This window comes from Diplotaxodon limnothrissa, linkage group LG19 (assembly GCF_057381915.1).
Source record: "Diplotaxodon limnothrissa isolate DT_005_m linkage group LG19, D_limnothrissa_male_GT1.1, whole genome shotgun sequence".
In the NCBI taxonomy this organism is placed as follows: Eukaryota; Metazoa; Chordata; class Actinopteri; order Cichliformes; family Cichlidae; genus Diplotaxodon; species Diplotaxodon limnothrissa.
Window position 1 is genome coordinate 18,987,297 of NC_140614.1, and position 18,069 is coordinate 19,005,365.

An 18,069-nucleotide genomic window follows, 5' to 3' on the forward strand; every position below is an offset into this window, starting at 1 on the left:
CCCACTGTCACCAACTGCTGTTCAAAGTGGATTGATTGACTGATCTGATCCTCTTACCTGAAAGCAACTCTTATGAATTATTGCTACAAAAACAAAATTGAATTGGAAGGTTTTTAAAAGCTACGATCAGAAAAACAGCACTTTGTCTGCAAGTCTGAAAAAAATATAGTCTGAAATACTGTCTATTTACCATCTGAATGTGCAGCTAAAAGAGCCTCAATCGTACTGCATGTACGTGAGCAATTATTTCATGGTTTTATTATTAGAGCCAGGAATACCAGGCAGTTGTGGAGAGGCAGCACGTGTTGAACATCACAGTACAAATGTGTGCAAAGAGTGTATTCAAGGCTTTTCTCTTCATCATAAGAGTAACTGCAATGTGCAAGATGCCTTCGGGATACTTGGCATTTGGTCTGAGACAAGTCTCAGTTGGTCTTTGTGATCGGACTCAAAGAGTCAGTGTTGTCTGGCACTCGGCTCAAAAGGGAGCAGCTTGTTTGGTGGCTGTGTGTGCCGTCATGCTCATGGGGCGATAACTGTTACGTTCCCCTGAGGGGTCTAGGCGGTGAGGGGGGAGTAACAAAAAGTGACCGGGTTAGAAAAAGGACAGGTGAAGGAGGATCAGAGGGTCTCGTGTCTTTGGTTTCATGGTGCTTACGCTTCACACATTTTATCACAATGTCAGCCATGAAGATTTTATATGGTTAGGGGATTTTTGGAGTCAGATTAGATCAGGGTGAGAGGTTTGTTTGCACTTTAGATAGAACATGCCTCCATCAAGTGTGCTGGCTCTATCTGGAAACTTGAATCTGAGCCACACTAAATACCCTAAGGTTTATGGTCCAAAGTTTATAAAGTTTATGTTATAATTAGAAGTAATATAAAGCAAAAGGGTTGCACATTGGCACTTGTCACCTAGAATCTCAACTTGTAAAGTTCAGAGTTCACCTGTCATAAAAGAGTCTGACCTTTGAATCTACATTCCTGCAGCTTTTTATAAGCTCATAAAGAACAAAGACGCACAAAACAGGATCAAATATTCAGCGGGTATTTTAGATATTCTGATCACATCATGGAAAAAAGAAATCATGTGTATCAATTTGAAGTTAATATCTCTATATAATGTCATAAAATTACTTTCTACATGAAACAGTGGAACAAATCAAGACTATAAGAGAATTTAAAAACACAAACACCTTTCTCTAGGTGTAGAGGGCGTGGTGGAAAATCAAACCTGTATCGGTCCTCCATGGATAGCCACAAAGTAGCAATGATGAGATAAAGTTTAACTGCTAATACTCAAATAATTATATCTATATTACAGTAAAACTTTAACTTTATCCTTGTTTAGCACATCAAATGACCTGCATGTTTTCCATTCTTCATGGGTGTGCTCTGTGCTGTTCGTTTAGGGAGTACGATAATGCAAGAATGACCTAAACCACGCTTCAAAGCCTCCTCTGTCTATCCCATCAGCAAAGCACTTTCTGGCACAGCTTCCTTATTAGCTTGTGTAATAGATTACAGTAAGACAGCAGCTGCAAGACTTCTGGGAAAACATTTAGAATCACACTGAAGCCTATCACCTTTTACAAAGTTTACCCGCTTTGTAAAATGCAGATTCAAGCGAGATAGAGTGATTTAAGATATAATGACAGCATATCATAGACTGAAGCTGAAATGTTATTATTCATTTCAAAAGCGCTTCCTTCCTTGCACTGCTGCGACAGTTATTTGAAGCTGTTTCAAAAGACCAGAAAACAAAGAAAAGATCAGGTTAAATACTCAAATGAAGAGACTCAAGAACACCTAAAAGCTGCACAGCTTTTTTACTTTATATAATTATATGGTTGTGATATGGTTATGCAAGGACCTGCACCCTGCAGAGTTTCCTTAAAAGGTTTTTGTTTAACATTGCAGATTTCATGTGAAACGATTGTGAAATGTCAAAGACTGCTTAGCAAGCTCTTTCTGTCAGAAAACTGAAACCTTTGGTAACCTCGTTACAAAACGGGTTTGGAGTTAAGCAGAATAGTGTGTGTGTGTGTGTGGGGGGGGGGGGGTAAATAGAAAAAAAAACAAGTTGTTTAAGTGGGGGCTTGGTATTGTACTTTTACCTTGTTTGATATATCAGGTGCTTGACAGTTTGGTGCCTCCCTTGTCCTTACTTACTTTGTATAATGTTTCTTATGGGCCTGGAGTCTTTTACTGTGCAGAATGCATGAAAACCTTTATTATTAAGTTTATTATTGTCTTGCTGAAACACATCTGTAGCATATGCTCCCCACAAACCTGTACACATCAGTTAGCATTAATGGTGCCTTCGCAGATGTACAAGTTATCTATGAAAAGTGTACTAATGACCACCCGCCACACCTTCACCAATGCTGATAACAAGCTAGCTGGTCCCTTTTCTGCAGCATCCATGGGACGTGTTTCCAGAGAAGGTGGCTGATAGCATTTCATGTTCTTTTTAGTCTTTGTTTTCCCTTTGCACGCTAAAGTTTGAATCTAAATTTTGGACTATGCTCACTGACAATGGTTTTTAGACGTCTTCCTGTTAAGATGTAGTTTAAATTGGGCCATCATATGGCAGACTAGGATGCCAAATACAAAAAAGACCAAAAGTAATTACACCAAAAATACTGAGTTGAAAAAAAGCATGGGAAATAGGCATAACAAAACTAACATGAAGGAAACTGGAGGTCAAGCAGATGAGGAAGGAAGATGTGACTAATCATGTCTAAATGCCTGAATGCACTGAGCTGCTGCCATGCAATTACATACTGCATTTAGAACAATGAGCATATGAGCAAGTAAACCTAGAACAAAGAGTGTACATTATTTAATAAAACTATAGCTCTGTCAGTTTCAGATTTTTACACATTCTCTTTTTACTGTTTTAAATCAAATGTGGAATTTTAATGACAAAGTGATAAAAAAAAACTTTGTTTGTTTGTTTTTTTACCTCTATTTACTTTTTACACATTGTTCCAACCCAAAATGTGGTAGAGAACAACTTAACATGCCATTAAAAAAAATTTGTTATTTTGTTTTATTTTAATAACACAACAAAAGTCTGAATGGCACCTATGACGTTACACATGTTTGTCTAGAACCTGCAAAACAAAAGCCAAAAGCTCAAAGCGGTGGCTAATAGCATGTATAAATACATAAATGCCATCTTCCATTGTGTATCAGCAGCACATTCATCCTGAGACAGAATGATGCCAGCACGCTCTCCTGTCAACAAAGGAAGACGGGGAACCAGATGGAGAGTTGTTTCTGCTGCCTGGAAAACAGCAACGACACTTCAGGAGGGAGCGAATACTCCATGGACCTCTCTGACACCCAATTGTTTCCTGAGTTTCTGTGTCCGGCCTTCCGGACCGGAAACTTTTGGGCACCCCTCGGGGGCTTGCTTTGCATGTGTGTACTCATGTGTTCATGCACTCCACCGGGCGTTAGTGTGCGAGCGTGCTGTGGATGTGAGAGAGGGCAAATGAAGACGCAAAAAGTACACTGGCACGTTGCCCAGTGCTTTTTAAAGAAAGGGATGGGAAAGAAAGAAATGGAGCAGCTTTCAACACTGCCGGTAACAGCTGCTTATGTTGACCACAAGCTTCCAGGAAGGGAAGTGGCAGCTTTGACCTTTGACCTGACAAGATCCTCACTGAAATTATGCTCTATGTCTTCAGTAAAGTTAAAAAAGCAGAAAAGGAAACACGCTGAAAGAACCTAATGTGCTGCATAAATCCTTTAGTAAAGTTAAGGATTATAGCTGATCACTGGTGTATTGCACTGTATTACCCTGAGACTTTAGTGTGTCTATCACTTAGATTTATAAACTTACAAGGGCTGGAAAAAATACAGACAAGGGCCTACAACCTGCAAAAAAAAAAAAAAAGCAGCTGATTCTTAGTCACACAGCTTTAGTAGACAAAGATTCAAACCAATGACTGTATAAAGGGACAATGAACCCCAGTCTTTTATTGTTTAGTTTCTTAACACAATAGCTTTTCTGTCATATCTAACTTGTCAGGCTATTAAGGACTACAGGTGGAAATGTATTTATGATTATAATCTGGTTCAAAGCATCTTCTGCTTCTCATGACAGGAGGAGTTTGGGACAGAGCACACATACACCAATCAAATAAACCCAGTAAACTAAAATAAATTACTAAAACCAAGCCAATTATGTGATATTACATTAAAATACCAGTTTATATTTCCGAGATTTAATTCAATTTCAGTGGCTTATGGTGGGATAAGGTGAACTGCTAACTCAATTTACCCCTTAGCTCACTCACAGCCCTTGGCTGCTGTTTTGGAAAAAGATGTAGCAGATGTTACATCTGGTACATCAAACTTTTACTCTGACAAGCCAAAAGGAAAAGTTTCTGAGTAAACTTATTAAAGTTTTAGTTACTCATAATGTTGTAGATTTTAAAATAGAAATATTCAGATTTACAATGCTGTGTTAGTGTTGATAAATTAGCTGGTCTCATCATTTAAGCGGGCTAATTCATGACTTGTAATTGATTTGGGACCAGTTATTAAGGATAGGAGCTGAAATATGTTTGAGTCTTAGGTGAATTCATTTATTTTATGCAGCACCGCCACCTGCTGCTCAAACTAATTAACTACCAGATAGAGAGATAGATCTTTGTCTAATATTAAACATTTATTTGATTATCTGAATAATGTAAGTGGGACAAGTATGCACAAAAAAATAATAATAAAAAATCATTTATGACTATTATAACATGTATCAGGAGCATGTCTTCATTCCTGAGTGCTGTAAAACAAGACCCAACTATACAAAGTTCGGAGATACTGGACATCAATCTAAAAGTGAGCTCGTCTGTCTATAGATCAGTGGAGGGAATGGGACTTTTTCACGAATATAAATTACGACTGAAAGAATCAAAAGGAGGCAGTAAGATAACATAAGGAGATGTAAAGTGCCAAGTGCCAACACCACAGAAGAAGAAGAACGTCCCTTGCTGAGGAGCTTGTATTTCCTAGCAACGCCCCTTGTTGCTAGGAAAAGGTGGAGGCGCGCTCGTTGTGGCGGACTGTCAGCAGTAACAACAACAACAACAACAAAAACGACAGCATGGAACCTCCAGAGGTAATTTGCACGATTGCAGCTTGTCTTCTGGTGTGATAATATTGGAACTCGTGGTTCGGGAGCCTTTAAAGTAATTCTCAAGGCGGGAAATGTGAATATAATCACAGTGTTGGCGATATTAGTAGCTAGCTGGCTAGCTAGCTAAATGCTAACCGCTTTGCTAACTAGCATTTAACGTTACCCAAGTCTCTCCAGTATAATGTTCCTTGTTCCATGTCCAGTTGCAACAAACGTAAAGAATATGCACATTAGTCAATGGTTAGTCTCTTGAGTTACACCAGGTTAAATGTAACCTGTTGCTTCTAGTTTGTCAGTCCATTTAGTCTGTTAGTTATAAATAAATCACTTTGATGACTAAATGCTGCTAATGTGCCGACTCGAAAAACCGCAGATTTGTTTATAAAATTAACTGAGATAGAGATGTTAGATTACAATAATGCTTTGTTTATATAGTTAAAAAAAAAACCAAAAAAACACAGACTTGCTATGAGGATCATTACAGTCTGTAGCTATCCACCATCATTTCTAAAAGGAAGAACTCCAAAAATTTTACGAATGAAGAAACGAGGAGAAGAGCGTGTTCTTTATCCAAAATAGAAGAGTGTCGATAATTGTATTATGTACTGAGATGATCAGCAACAATACTCAGGTAAACTGCGGTGTTTAAATGATGCTCATTTGGTAAGAAAGGACCCACCTGAAACCAAACCAAACAACGTTTTTCTCGTCTTATTTTGTCCCGTTTGGGTGAGCCCGTTGCAGACTTTGGTTTCAGTTTCTTGCTTTCCTGTGATACCAAAGGCACGTGGTCTGGTCTTGCTGGTCCTACCGTAGCTTATTTGTTAAAGGTTTCATGTATTGTACATCTTCTGCATACTTTGGTTGTAACAAACACTTGTTTGAGTTGCTGTTGCCTTCCTATCAGCTCAAATCAGTCTGGGAATTTTCCTCTGACTTCTGACTGACAACAGTGTAATACTGGTGTAATCAAACTGGAATCAGAGCTGCATGGGATGAATGTATGAACTTTCTGCTTTCCACTTTGCTCATCAAGTAACAGACGTTTTTCTCAACAGACATTGGCTTGTCTCAAGCAGAGTTATTGATTGCTCAGTTTCGTTTGATGCCCTCAAACCACCATGTAGTAATGCGGGACCTCCTGTAAATGAAATGCTGCCAGAATTAAAGTGTGATTCTTTTCACAGAGGAGGGCAGCATCTCCTGAGTTGACAGCAGATGAAGATGTGAGCCGTTCCGCTGGACAAACACACATAAGCCAACTAGGAACACAAAGACATTCTGAACTTCAGCAGCCAAGAACACCTGCTCTACAGTTAGGTATGGATATTAACACAGTAATGATTGTAGATTGCAATGCTATCAGTATATTAAACCCCTATTTCCTCTGCATGATACATTTGGTAGATTTGGTATAGACAAAGTAGAGTTTGCAGATTGTATACTACTGGAGTGTCAGCAGAGCTTTAATCTCTTCATCTTTTGCAAGTGTCTCAGCCCACTTAACTCTGACTTTGTCATCAAACAGATTTTGTTTGATGTATGATTTATTCATGACAACAGGAGGCTGCCAACACTGATGGGTCTTACCATAGTTTTATGTTAGATTGCTGCTTTTTTTAATTTGTGTGTGTTCATTCTGCACTTTGTTAGATGTTCAGGACAGTAACATGTCTCCAGCCCTTTCCCTATTACCTGGAGTTGATCACAACCTCACTGAGTTTTCTTTATTACAACAAAGTGAGACAGAATTTGCCCCTCTAAGGTAAGAAAAAAAAGTCATCTTAATCGCTTGCTCTGTGTGCATAGTTTTCTACATATTGTGTGAATGTATAACATGTAGATGGATAATTATTATTTACGTTTTAAGGGCATACCCTGATGTTTCCATGGCTTCAGAGCGGTTTCAGTTTTTATCCCAGGATCACACCACTTGTACCTCTGAGCGTGGCTCATTATCCCAGCACCCATTGGCCCAGGCAAGCATCCTTTCTGAAGAAGGAGAAAGCAGCTGCTGCTCCCTCTCTCAGCACAGTCTATCACCAGGGGAGCAAAGTAAACGAGAGGAAAGGGTTCATCCCCCAGTGATTGTCATTGATATGAGTAGCAGAGAGAAGGACCTAGAGACCTTGATTAAACCTGGAGCAAAGCTAGAAGGAGAACCTGTTGAAGATGAGACTTTCTTTCTGAGTAAGAATATACCTGCTCAGCATCTTCTGAAGCTCCTGCAGAAAGATGTTGGGATGCTTAGCAGCAATAGCAGTGCTACTTCCTCTGCCTCTGAAACCTCTGTGAAGAGAACAGAGCCTTCTACAGAAGAGTCTAAAAGTACTGAGGTTTGTGAACTGACCACTCAGCAAACTACTGATGTAAGAGAACACCCTCCAGGTGAAGTCTCTTTTCCCCAGCAGCAGACACAACAGCAGCACAAAGTTTCAGATCCTGACCAACCACAAACAGTGTTATCTGAAGTGTCTAACATCACTGTGGGTTCCCGCAGTACTCAGCCTGATGAGAGTAGTGAAATGTTACATAGAGAGCTGCTCTCTGAAGTAGAGAAACGCAGCAGGATTGAAGCTGAATCCAAAAACAAACAGCAAAAACGTCCTACGCCACCTGGTCCATCTCTCACACCTAATCTCAAACAGATGTCTGAGGGGAAGCCAAGTGCGAGTAGAACAAATGTGGTTGGTATGCAATGGACAGGGCCATTTTCAACAGGTGTTGAACGGGTTTGCAGAGAGCAAGACCTCTGGTCCTCAGGAAACCATACAGGGTTGGATGGCTCCTACCTGGGTTTTCTTCCACAGTCTCAGTCCACTCCAGGGATTTTTAATGCCCCAACCAAATCCAGTGTTAAGGATAAATTGGGGCACCTTTCCTCCATTGAATCTAGTAAAGAGAACTCTTATCAGTCAGTCACAAAAATTTCTCAACAACCAGCTTTTCCTGTAGTTTGCACCCATAACACAAACACAGCCACTCAGTGCCAAGAGGATGCTGCCTCTGCAAAAGTCCAGTCCCTCCCAAGTCTAAACTATATGCAGAAAGTAGATGCGTGGAGGGCAAATCAGAGTTCAGGCAAGGTGTCTTTGTTTGATAGACTGTCACTGCAGGGATTTTCTAGCATCCCCTCTAAACAGAAAGGTTATGACGCAGTATCTGGCAGCCTGAATGAACTGGTTAGTCAGAAGATTAGGAGTTTACAGCAGCCTCTTGTTTCAGGTGCTGCCACACAGACCTCCTCAACAGCACCTTCTGGCTATTCTTCTCCAAGAAGAACGGAGGCAGTGGGCAGTGCTCTTGCTGATGAGGAGAACACGGGGTCTGCAGTACCACCCTCTGCCTCACCCCTAGGCAGGTCACAGTCTCACTCTTCTCTTAGCACAGTTGTGATGTCAGTTCAAAAAGATCAGCAGATCGACAGCCCTTCAGAAAGAGACAAGAGTCAAAACCAGGATGATGATGCTCATCATCATGATCAAACCAATACAATTCAAACCTCACATCTCACAAGCCTCGGTCACTTCAGTGATGTGTCACTTGATCGAGACTTGACACTTTCGAGTTCTCAAGATAGTTGCAGCGGAGTAAAGTTAGGAACTTCCATTGGGACGTCATCTGTTGTCAGCCTAGAAATTGATAACTACGTACCCTCGTGGACTTCAAAACTGTCAACACCACCTCTCCCCAAGCCTCGAGAGCTCAACATTGATGAACGAATTCCGGTAAATTTAAAAAAAAAAAAAAAAAAAAACAACCTGGGAAAAATACTCTATGTTTAGACTTACACTTTATTATCTGGTCTTCTCTCTGTTTTTTTTTTTTTTTTTTTCCAGTTGTATCTTCGTAACTTGGGTATAGACCAGTCTCCATCTACAATCCTGACTCCGTTTGTGCCCAGGGGACCAATCAGAGAGCCTGAATTCTCTCCCACTGAGTTCTGCACAATTAAAGGATCTACTGGAACCCCAACTAAAAGCACTCAACCCTCCGAGGGTATCTAACCTCAACAATTACTATTACAGGTTTACTTTTATGAAAAGCTGTTGAGATTTTAAAAATTCCTCAGGCAATGAAAATATGGTCATATATCCTGTTCACACACCCATTTAAGTACCCAAATTTGAGGGGTTTTACAGTTTGAAATATGGTATTGTGTTTTCAGGTGGCAGTCCCCACAAAGAGGAGTTTTCCCAGTCCAGCATTCTGTCAGTAGACTCCAGCATATCCATACCGTTCAGCCTGGACAGTCTCTGTCCAGCGGCAACTATCCCAGAGCAGGCCAGGTGGACTTCTCCTACATCACATACAGAAGCTAGACAGAGTAAACACAAACTGGCACCTTACACCTCACCCAATGAAAACACTCGTTCTTCCATACCGCAGCCTTGCCAACAGCAGAAGGACAGCAGTTTAAGCAGCAGTGGGGGAATCAGCCAGGTAGAAGACAAATTTAACCCTGACATGCCACCAGCTGTCAAGGAGAGGCACAGAGAAAGAAGCTTGGAGTTGCTTTTACAAACAAGTCGTAGTGCAGATCAAAGTGCAGAAGATTCTTTCGTTAGCTCCAAGGCCTTGTTGGAAATCCGTAAACTGGTCTCTCATACAGAGACCATAATGTCCACTGGGTCTTCTGCGGCTTCCTCAACCTCCCCCATTAGCCCCCGTCTTCTCCCCGATCAGGACATATCCCCATTACTGAAGAAGAAAACCAGCAGACTTGAGGATTTGTCCTCGTCCTCTACAACTGGAGACCAAAGAACATGTTCCTCACTGCTTTGGACCAGATCCTCCTCTGACTCCATGCTGACCTCAGAGAAGATGAGGAAAAGCTCTTTTGGTCAGAAAGGTGTAAATCGATCGTTGCAATCTGATTATTTATCCACACAAGCTGTTTTTACTGCACCAACCAAAGTGGCATACAAAACACCACAAGATAGCAATGTTAATGGTGCAGGGATGTCACTTGTCCTCTCCAAATCAGCCTTCCGGACAGAGCCTGAGGGCTGCAGTGCTGCACCTCCTGACAAAGCCCCCACACAGCCGGTGGCCATCAAACCTCCACCAGCTGTGAGTACACAAGAGCTCACTTCTACGCCTACAGATTCAGTTGATGTCCCAGAGGAGGAGGAGGAAAACACTCCCTCTGAAGGTGCTTCACAGAGCAGGTCCTCCTCACCCATCCTCAAGGATGCTGATCAAGGAGTGATGAGTGATGGGAGCTGTGAAAGCTCACTGACAGCCAGAGTGGCCAAGTTGCTGCAGAGTGAATCTCCATCCACCATGGTCTCCAGTACACCGAGCATTTCAGACCAAGAGGAGAGCAAAGCTAGAGGTAAAACAATTAACATACACTCATGAATGAGTTTCTTACATCTAAGGTTTTAACATTTTAGATAATTTCAAAAATTCACCTGCCGCACTGACCACTAGCTGCACAACTTGACCCTTCAAATTTGTTTAGATTTGATCTAGTTTAAATTGTGATCCTATTTAAATTGTAGCTTAAGACATCAAAGACGTCTTTGTCAGATGAAAAAGCGTGTCTTAATGTTGCAGAATGGATTAAGCTGAAGCTATCAGGACAGCAGTGTGAGCCTCTGCAGCTGGACGAAGAAGATAGAAGGCGGATAGAAGAGATCAAGCGAGAACTGCTGTTAAAAAATCCCATAAAGGTAATTATTATAAGAACGACTCTTAATTACTGCACTTTACAAAGTAGGCAACCGCCGTATGTAATTTGTAGCAATGTACTTAAATATAGTGAATTATAAAATGTAAATACGTACGTTTGTATGCATTTTAAACTAAATTTGTGTAAACGTTTATTTATCATCTGCTAAACGTGTCTGGACAGCTCTCATACTCAAGGTAACTGGTGTGTTGCAGGACTGCTGTGGGCAAATGTTAATTTGTTGTAGACAAATTATAATAATAATAAAACTGTCACCAGTTATGGTTCACATGCAGGTTTGCAGTGCAAAAATATTTGATGTGTGGTGAATGAAGAACACGTATAACACCAACAATGTCCTTTCCTGGTCTCCCTATTTGACACAGACTTGTTTTTTGCCTCTTTCAGAGCCAGTTCAGCACAGATACAGAGAGCAGTGTAGCATCCAGTGTTAAAATCTCGAGGGAGCTTGATCCATCTCAATCTGCGGAGACGTTTGCTGTTCCTAGGGATGCTATAAATGAGCCAATCCAGCTGCTGCACAGCCTGAGTAGGACCACCCGCGACTCCAGGACACTGCTACAAACTGCTCTTCAGTCAGACCTAGAAGCTCGAGTGTGTGAAATTGCTGCCAGAGAAGGAGTGACGCTTCCTACTAAAAAACCTCAGGTCTTCACATCCATCACTATCGCCACCCACAGAAGCTCCACCTCCCCCTCAAATTCCACTTCCCCACCTCCCATCAGCCCAGCCCCAGAGCCCCTCCGCCTGACCGAGCTCTCATCAGGAGCCGTCAGAACCACAACAACAGACAGGCAACTGACTGAAGAGCATGGGGTTGATTTACTACAAACAACAACCAGGGAACAATCATCAGTGCATGGACCTAGTAACAGTTTGCACAGCACGAATCAAAATGTGACTCAGTCTGCACCAGCCAATCAGAAGAGGCAAGACACTGAGGGAGGCCAGTTTGAAGAGCCGCTTCCTCCCTCACAGGGTTTAGATAAAGTAGATGTGACTGTCAGATACAACAGCACACAGTCATTCAGGCCAGATAGTAAGTTATCTGCTTCTGGTATGGGTGTTAGTCATGCTTTAGATCAGGCCACAGGCTCATCTGTAGTTGAAACCTCCGCCCATACAGGTCACAGCTCACATGTCGATCTCACTCTGCCCCCCAAAGCTACAGATCCCAGCTTCACCTCTATAGTCTACTCCAGTCAGGCTGATGTAATCTCAAGGCTGCCACCTAATGAATGTCTCAGGGGGACAAATTCTTTATCAGCCGCCAGCAGTCCGGATGAAGGTGTCGGTTTGTCCAGTCCACCTGAGTGGTGCGACACCAGAGAGCCATCACGACAGCGGCTGCCTGAAAGATCCAACAGCTCTACTGTTTTTAAAACTGTTGTGCCTCAGGAGAGGATGACCACCACGTCTGCACAGCCCTTTACACCACGTGAAAGATCTGAAATTTCAACAAGACCCTTTAACACCGAAACCCCAGGTAGTTTTTTTTTTTCCCTTTTTTAATTGTCTGTAATTTCAGCAATACATCAGTCATAATACCAACTGATTCCAACTGCATCTCCCTCCTACTTCAGTGCCTGTCCTGCTGCCTTATAAACCTCATGGCAGTGAGGAGGTCTTCTATGTCCCTCACATAGAGGCTGATCTCTCCTCCACAGAGGCATCTGACACCACCATGGAGAGCACCCACACAGGTACATTTATCACAGATTTTTTTTTCTTTTTCAGCCTTGTTCCCATATTGCTGTGCTGAAGTGTCACAAGATGAGGATTTTAACATCTGCAGTTCAGCTCGCAGCTTGTAGTCTGTTCACACTGTTAGATCTTAAACCACAGTTTCATACCTGGTGAGTTTAGGGTGGTTTTTTTCTTTTCTTTGAACAAAATTCAATTCAATTCAATTTTATTTATATAGCGCCAAATCACAACATAAGTCGCCTCAAGGCGCTTCATAGATACAGAGAAAAACCCAACAATCATATGACCCCCTATGAGCAAGCACTTTGGCAACAGTGGGGAGGAAAAACTCCCTTTTAACAGGAAGAAACCTCCAGCAGAACCAGGCTCAGGGAGGGGCGGCCATCTGCTGCGACCGGTTGGGGTGAGAGAAGGAAGACAGGATAAAAGACACGCTGTGGAAGAGAGACAGAGGTTAATAACAGATATGATTCAATGCAGAGAGGTCTGTTAATATATATTATTAATAAAATATATTATTTATGTCTATAACGTGAATTTTTGGGGCCATTTTTGCATCTTTAATGCTTTCGTAAATCACACTGCAAGCTGTAAAACATGTTCAAAGGATTAGAAATAAGAATTCAGAGGCATGCTGGGAATTGAATTGTGAGCTCTCATTTCTCCTGTGCTTGAATGGGTAGCAGCTGGTTCTTTGTAATGTACACCAAGCAGCACATTAATTATTCATGTTCAGGGGCTGGGTGAAACAAAGGCAGGGCTGAGACCCTGAGACGACAAGCGCAGGCTGTCCCTGAACATCTTTTCAAAATATTTACCCAAAATATTTCGCTTACTTTTTTTAACTGGTTTTTTTTGTTGTTGTTTTGCTTTTACAAGAAGAATAGTCGTGTTTTGCTCTGAATGCCACTCCTCATGAGATAACAGAGAGTATTGAATTCTAACTAGGCTCAGACGACGCCGTGCCTCCTCACTTTAGCAGTGACGTCCTCGGGAACAAGGACCCAGGGTTGGACCGCGGAGTGACCATCAGACACACAGAGGGCATCTACAGCAAGAGGCTGAAAACTGCCAACTTGACCATGCAAGAAAATAGGAAGAGAGGTAACCTGAACACGACGCATGCATATTCACACTGGATACCTCCTTTATTTCTTTGGTTTGATTCTGAAACATTATGTTACTAGTATGTGGAAAAAAGGTAATCATGTGAGTTCATTAATTTTTTTGAAGTTGCTGTAAATGTTAAGTTGGACAGTTTTGTGTCTGAAAACTAGCTGGTTCTTGGTGTCCTGTTACTGTGTGTAATTTTTCTGTGTGTGTGTCTCCTGACAGATGCCTCTACAACATCGAATAAAAGCTTGCAGACTGTGAGCCAAAGACTAAAGCCTTCTTCTCAGGTTTCTGTCACTTTTATCGAGGAATCGTTACTGAGGAATCAAGAAACCTTCAAGAGAGACCAGGGGACCAGCCCAATCCAGTTCACCCAACACCATCAAAGCGAGTCTCACCCTGAGAGGTTTCAGCCGTTTATTTCTGAAATGGACTACGGTAAAGGAAACAATCACTGGGTCCAAACCTCTGAGCCTCAGACAGGAAGCGAGCAGCAGAGGGGTTCTGAGCACCCTCTGGACCAGTTGTGGCAAAAGTTCTGCGATCAGTGGACCACGGAGGAGTTGCATCCCAGCAGTGACAGAGAAGCATCACTTCTGGAGCGTTTAGAGCACCTTTCTCGCCTTATTCAAAGTGCAAGGGGATTTAATGTGTGTGATGCACAGAAGGTGACTGGTTATCATCCAGAACAGGAGAGGAGGAGAGAGGATGTGTCAAAGAGGAAGAAAGAAATAAAGCAGACTTTGGGGGAGATTAAGAGGAGTGTAGGAGGTGAAGTCAGAGAAGATGGGAGTAAATTAAGAGGACAGAGAAAAACTGAATCTCCCATTCAACTGAGCTTTCGTGTTGATGAAACCTGCCGGTCTACAGAGGATGGCAGCCATGCCTCCCTCACCTCCAGCTTCTCCCACAGCTCCTCCCCGAGCCAGTACGCCTCTCCCAGAGACAGACATGTGTTGGAGACCCTGTCTACCACGTCTGGCTCCATGTCCACTGTGGACACAGCCCGACTGATCCGAGTCTTTGGCCCCCACAAAGTACAGCACCTGAAAAGCGCCCCAAGCCTCAGTAAACTGTACAACACCATCAACAAGCAAAAAGAAGAGAGGAAGGACAGTGGAGGAAGAAACAGAAAGCCTCCTCACGCCTCTGCACTGTCAGTGACAACCAGCACTGATCAGTCGGTATGTATATCTGCGTGCTGCTGAGTAAGAGATTATTAAACCGATCTTAAGGAATGTTCACTAATCTGTAAAGCAAAAGTAAACACTAGAGATGGTTGTGTTTCAGTAGATCAGCAAGTTCTGAAATACTTTGACTAGCCCGTCTGGTACCAACAAGTTTGAATTTCAGCGAGTCATTTTGACCATCTCCACATGCCTAAAAGCACAAAGTTGTTGCCATATAATTGACTAATTAGATATTTACAATAATGAGTAGTTGAACATTACCTAACAAAGTGGCAGGTGAGTGAAAAATTATAACTTTTTATAACATTTGATGTTACTGTATTCGTCTTCAGGTTGCTGCTGACTCTGTATCGTCGACCAGCACTTACAGCGTCCCTTCACACCACAGGCCTTCCCGGAGTCTGCCGGGTAGGAAGGCCATTAAACTGGTGAACAAAAGAATCCAGGCAGGTCAGAGAAGACGCATGTCCCACTGATTCATCAGATTTAGTTAAAATTGTGATATACAAGAACATTCTGGTCCTTTTTGTAAAGGTTTATTGGCACCAGCTGCTGGTGCTGTAAAATCTTTGTGAAATCGTCTGTGCTAAGATTACATTTCTGTTAAAATTCCTTGGCATAAAATGTATTCATTTGTGTTTGTCACGCTTTTAAGGCTTTCTCCTGAAAATAAGGCAGGAGTGTTTTTTAACACGAGTGAAGCACATGTGATGGAGTTAATATACATTCAGTCCAAATTCACACAGGTGACCTGGAGATTGTTCATAACGGGACTCGACGACACACCAGAGATGTTGGAACCACGTTCCCTTCCCCGGGAGGAGCTAGAGCTTTCAAGCAGATCTCGTTGTCTTCGTCCAGCGTAGTGAGAGAAAGAGGAGGGCGGAGGAGGAGCAAGAGAACCCCACCAAAGCCTTACCCTAAAGGTTTGTAAACTAGCAACGATTTGTAGCTAGGGGTGGGTATCGTTTAGGTTTTATCGATACCGGTGTCAAACCAGTACTTTTGAAACGGTGCCGGTGCTTAAAGAATGGAGAACACAAACTTTGTCCAAAAACCTCTCATGTTTAGCTGTTTTCTACTTTTTCTTTGGTCATTTTAGCCTTTTTGGCCAGGGTGAAGAGAGTATCTGCCATCAAACAAGAAGACAGCCGCATGTAACTACGACGGTGTTTGCTAGTTCACCTTACGTGCATTAATGTAATAACGTGGTTAGCCTACTCAACGTAAAATACACACGAACAACATTAAGCTACTCACGCAGAGAAGAACGGCTGCTGCCATCATCATCCATCATCATTTCTGCTACACTGGCAGGGCTAGGGACCAGGACTCTATTCTTCGGGTTCTTGGGGGATGTTGCTAACTCCGGGTCCGATAACAGGTGCACACCCCACACCTGCACTCGGTGTGAGGTCTTGCAGCAAGTTATCAAATACGGTGCATTTTTCGGCTTTTAAAAATAACGCTATGCTTCGCCAGGTGTTTCATCAGATTCGAGGTGTTACCTCCTTTGCACAGTATCACCTTAAAGCACTTGTTGCAGGCTGCTGAGTTTGCATCTTTTGCTGTGAAGTACAGCCAGACTTTGACCGCTTCGCCTTGGACATTTTTAATCTGTAGCTCTGCTCTAAAAGAACGTATGTACCTGGGCCCGCCTACTACGCTTGCAAGGGTAAAATGATTGGCTAGAATTAAAAGTGTACGGCATCTCAGGGAAAAAAATCTCAGGAAATGTGCGCTGCTTTTCGGTCTGGTTACTACCGTTTATGTTAGAACCGGTGCCCATCCCTGTTTGTAGCTAACTGTAAATTTTCATTTTCTAAATTAAATCCCTGTTTTATTCTTGGTTAAATTTTTTCTGTGGGCTTTTTCAGCCGTTTCATGGTTCATCTCTGCTGACGGCCTGCTGTCAGAGGCAAGGAAGGAGAACCAGCCGGAGGAAGAGAGACCAAACATCGCCTGGTTTGAACCGTACAGCAGAATCAACCCATGGAGACAGCCGCTCAGACAGAGACAAGTGCATGAGGACACAAACAAACATCACTCTGAGCCTGAACTGGAGCCGGAGCCTGATCCTAAACACATGATGTCTTCTGGTCCAGCATACATGTCACTTCAGGTTAGCTTATATTCCTCTTTAGAGAATTATAGTCGTAGGAATTGTATGAAAAGATTTGAATTTCAGACGTGTAACTTACCTACTTAAAGGCTTCTATCATGGGTGTCAGCAAGATAAACTTTACCATCATAATACCAATTAAAAAGGTAACACTGTCGGTTTCCTGTTACTTTGCAGGAGGCCTTGGAGATGCATCGTCCAGAGTTTATTTCCCGGTCCATGCAGAGGGTGAATCGTCTGTTTCTGCAGGTGGAGGAGAGGAAGCTACAAGCTGCTTTAATCCAAGAGAGGGGGGATCTATTTAACCACCCAGGAGGAGCTGGGAGGCTGCCAAGGCCTGCAGGTACCAAACAGCGGAGGGGATGGATGCTGCTCAAAGAACTTTTAGTTTACTGAGCTGATAATCTGTCCACTTGTCCTTCTTATATCCAGTAAATGTTACCTGAGGGACTATAAGGTCTTTTTTGATTTAGCTTAGAGAGTTATTCAGTTAGTTTTTAATTATGGTTTGTTTCTCTCTCTGAAGGCGCTGCTCTGCTCCAGAGGGCCGTTCCCAGGAAGGAGATGATCCAGAGGTCCAAACAGTAAGCTGCTGTTATGATTCATTTTATGTGACGACATCAGAACCATAACTGTACCTCACACAGTATCAGTGTCAGTCTATCTTCTACTGAACACTGTCTCTCCGTCAGGATATACGAGAATCTGCCAGAGGTGCAGAGGAGGAGAGAGGAGGAACGAAGGAAAGCAGAGTATCACACTTACCGACTGAATGCACAACTTTTCAACAAGGTACAAACACCTTTTGTCATTCATGTGTCCGTGCTTCGAGCACTCCAATTACATGTTCCTATAAATAAGCCTCACGCGCTCAAATTAGAAGAAAGTTGTGTGTTAAAGCAGTTTGTATGATTGAAACCACAGATGTCTTTAAGACTGCTTGCTGTGTCAAACTGTAACGTTGTGTGAATCGAATCAATGACTGTGTTTTGTGTCTCTTTTAGAGAATCACAAACAGACTCCTGGGCAGAAGATCAGCGTGGCAATAATCAGAACAAGAGACTGGATATTGAAATCAACGACGTGA

The 18,069-nt window shown here is 42.4% G+C and overlaps 1 protein-coding gene across 1 annotated transcript; it reads left to right on the forward strand.

Moving 5' to 3' along the window:
* The first annotated feature begins 5,073 nt into the window (after positions 1 to 5,073).
* alms1 (ALMS1 centrosome and basal body associated protein) lies at positions 5,074 to 18,060 on the forward strand. Its single transcript, XM_085342621.1, has 18 exons — positions 5,074 to 5,134; positions 6,340 to 6,472; positions 6,806 to 6,917; positions 7,023 to 8,880; positions 8,992 to 9,151; positions 9,321 to 10,490; positions 10,715 to 10,830; positions 11,238 to 12,336; positions 12,434 to 12,553; positions 13,506 to 13,661; positions 13,893 to 14,854; positions 15,193 to 15,310; positions 15,607 to 15,786; positions 16,738 to 16,982; positions 17,160 to 17,325; positions 17,509 to 17,566; positions 17,675 to 17,774; positions 17,987 to 18,060. The coding sequence occupies exons 1-18, from the start codon at positions 5,120 to 5,122 to the stop codon at positions 18,029 to 18,031; spliced, it is 6,813 nt and encodes a 2,270-aa protein (XP_085198747.1). The 5' UTR covers positions 5,074 to 5,119; the 3' UTR covers positions 18,032 to 18,060.
* Positions 18,061 to 18,069: the final 9 nt, after the last annotated feature.

What these genes read in the sequence shown, in the direction of transcription:
- alms1 (XM_085342621.1), top strand. An exon ending in AACACCTGCTCTACAGTTAG is followed by an intron (nt 6,473 to 6,805) that starts GTATGGATATTA and finishes GCACTTTGTTAG; the next exon opens with ATGTTCAGGACAGTAACATG. An exon ending in GAGGCTGCCAAGGCCTGCAG is followed by an intron (nt 17,326 to 17,508) that starts GTACCAAACAGC and finishes CTCTCTCTGAAG; the next exon opens with GCGCTGCTCTGCTCCAGAGG.